The sequence below is a fragment of the Penaeus japonicus genome, unplaced genomic scaffold (genome assembly GCF_977035675.1).
Source record: "Penaeus japonicus unplaced genomic scaffold, GWHDUDI00000001_assembly GWHDUDI00000012, whole genome shotgun sequence".
NCBI classification, from domain to species: domain Eukaryota; kingdom Metazoa; phylum Arthropoda; class Malacostraca; order Decapoda; family Penaeidae; genus Penaeus; species Penaeus japonicus.
This window is the reverse complement of record NW_028234414.1, coordinates 11,601,310-11,603,809: the sequence shown is the minus strand read 5'-3', so window position 1 is coordinate 11,603,809 and position 2,500 is coordinate 11,601,310. Positions and strand designations below refer to the sequence as shown.

At 42.7% G+C, this 2,500-nt stretch overlaps 1 protein-coding gene across 1 annotated transcript in view; it reads left to right on the top strand.

Annotated features, from left to right (window-relative positions):
• Window positions 1-2,500, top strand: part of LOC122248966 (uncharacterized) — an 86,011-nt gene that overhangs the window by 24,938 nt on the left and 58,573 nt on the right. The window contains 1 exon segment of the mRNA XM_086542128.1: window positions 2,209-2,317. Coding sequence (XP_086398254.1) covers window positions 2,209-2,317 — 109 coding nt within the window.

Below are 2,500 nucleotides of genomic sequence, written 5' to 3'. Positions count from 1 at the left end.
ATAGAGGCTCAAACGTTTTCTAGGCCAGACTCCCCGTCAATGGTGCTGCGTTTGGGAACGTGCTTCGCTGGGAAATGATGCTCTTAGATGTAGCTAAGTCAACTACCCTAACTCAAGTCATCACATATTTAATCGAGAAGGAAGCCTCGGAAATAGTCTTGGAAAATGTGGTGCAATTGAATTTGTTCCATCAAATGGAATATATCAGACAGGCCAATCTGGGATATTGTGAGCCGAGACTGAAGTTGTGACAGATGATGCTGATTACGTATAATCCTTAAATAAGGATGAATTATGAGCTGGAATAAGCTGAGGAAGGAACTCCAGAACACAATGGCGCATATGATGGACCTGATATTATAAAACTACCAGAGTGGCTTGTAAAGGGAGCGCTCTTGTCCAAGTTTTAGAACTTTTTGTTAGTCTGACTGCCACGTTCAACAGTATTCTAACAAAGACTAGGTCTACAGCCTGCATGGTTATTCCCCAATGCGTTAACTAGGATGAATAAACAAACCTGATGCATTTATTAGAATGCATTATTTAGATCAGCCCAAACGCAAAGAATATACAAATATTAAAATCTCAAAACACTCACACGAAAACTACAAGAAGGAAGAAAACCTCCTCCAAAAAGATCAGCACAGCATCCATCCACATTCCACACCAGCGTCAAATCTAGTACGATGTGTGGCACAGAGATCACACAGACGAAAACTGTCGACGTAACCTAGCGCCTAAATTCTGGTGGAGTGAGCAGTGTGGTCGGAGGCCGAAAAATCTGCATCGCATAAGTAAAACATTTTTCTCGTGTCATAGGGCTGCTAGTCAAACACCAATCATAATAACTTCTTTACCTTGTAAGATACTGTTAAGACCTGCTATATCAAGTAATACAGTATCAAATCATCAATACCAAAAGGCAAGTACAGAGAAAAATACTTAATTTGTTGTCTGCAAGTTTTCGTGGCCTAAGAACAAACATTCAAGAACTTACTGATGTAATTATCGAATTTGAGGATGACATTATTGCCTGCACTGAAACCTGAGGGATTACACAGCCGAAAAATAAATGGCGAGTAACTGGCTATTGCCTAATCAGAAAGGTCAAGTTTTAAGGAAATCCTTCTTATTTGACTTCCATTTCTGCACATTTTAAAAACCCGAATGACATAGAAATCAGCCTATACACGTTCTGGTTCACAACTCGGATTAGGTAGCTCTTCTCTTGCTTCAGTGTAATTCTTTGGAGTGACTGTAAACAATATATTGTACGGATATCATTTGATGATTATCTGAACGTACACGAGCTCAACAACCATGTAAGTTTTCCAGGATCCTGTCAGGATCATCACTAGACCCCTTGTTCTCTATTTATGCCAAGTCTGCTGAAATCCTGTAAACCACGCTAATAGGATCTGTCATGGGATACACCTGCCTCACGTAGGGCGTAGCTGCTGTCTAATCATGCGATTTTAGTATTAAAGCAAATCGGAAAATAAATTCTCAGTCGACGTTATCATAAAATATAGATAAACAAAACATACCTCTGAAACTGTTTATACTATATTGATAAATAGATATGAGAAAGAGAGAAATATATATATATATATATATATATATATATATATATATATATATAGAGAGAGAGAGAGAGAGAGAGAGAGAGAGAGAGAGAGAGAGAGAGAGAGAGTGTGTGTGTGTGTGTGTGTGTGTGTGTGTGTGTGTGTGTGGTTGAGGGAGTGACTGGGACAAGAGAAGGTAGGAGAGAGACATGGTAGTGAAGAGAGAGAGAGGGGGGGGGAAGAGATTCAGGGAGAGAGAGAAAAAAGAGAGATAGAGGTGGGAGATAGAGAATAAAGGCGACTAGAAATTTAGAGAAAGGGACAGATACAAAGTGAGAGAGAGAGAGAGAGAGAGAGAAAGTGAAAAAGAAGGAAAAAAACAATTTGGTTTCACGCTAAACTTTTTTTTCACTGGCTCATCCTTTTCCCTTCTTCCTACCCTTTACCTTTCCCCTTGCCTCCACTCCTCCCCGTCCCTTCCTCCTCCTTCTCCTATTTTATCCACTGATACACAATTCCCCCTGTCCTTCCACCCCTCCCCCTCCCCTTGCTCCCATTCATCCACTATTCCCCCTCTCCTTCTCCCGCCCTCACCCCCTTTTCCCCTCCTCCTCAATCCCCCCCCCCCCTCTTATCCCGACAGTGCCATGATGTTCCGGCACTGGATGGAGCTCGGCGACGGGACAGCGGTGCTCAACCCAGCACCTACAGCTGACGACGATACCCTGGCCGCCTCCACCTTCTACTGCCAGGTGAGGAAGACGCCCTCCTTACACGAGGGGCACCTTTAGGAGGACGTAGGATCGCTTGCGGGGAGGGAATAGGGTGGATTCAGTATGGTTAGTCGGTGTTTCGTGGCGTGGTATGGGGGAGAAGGTAAGTATTCGGGGTCGGTTGTGTGAATAATCTTGTATTGTTATTATCATCATTATTAT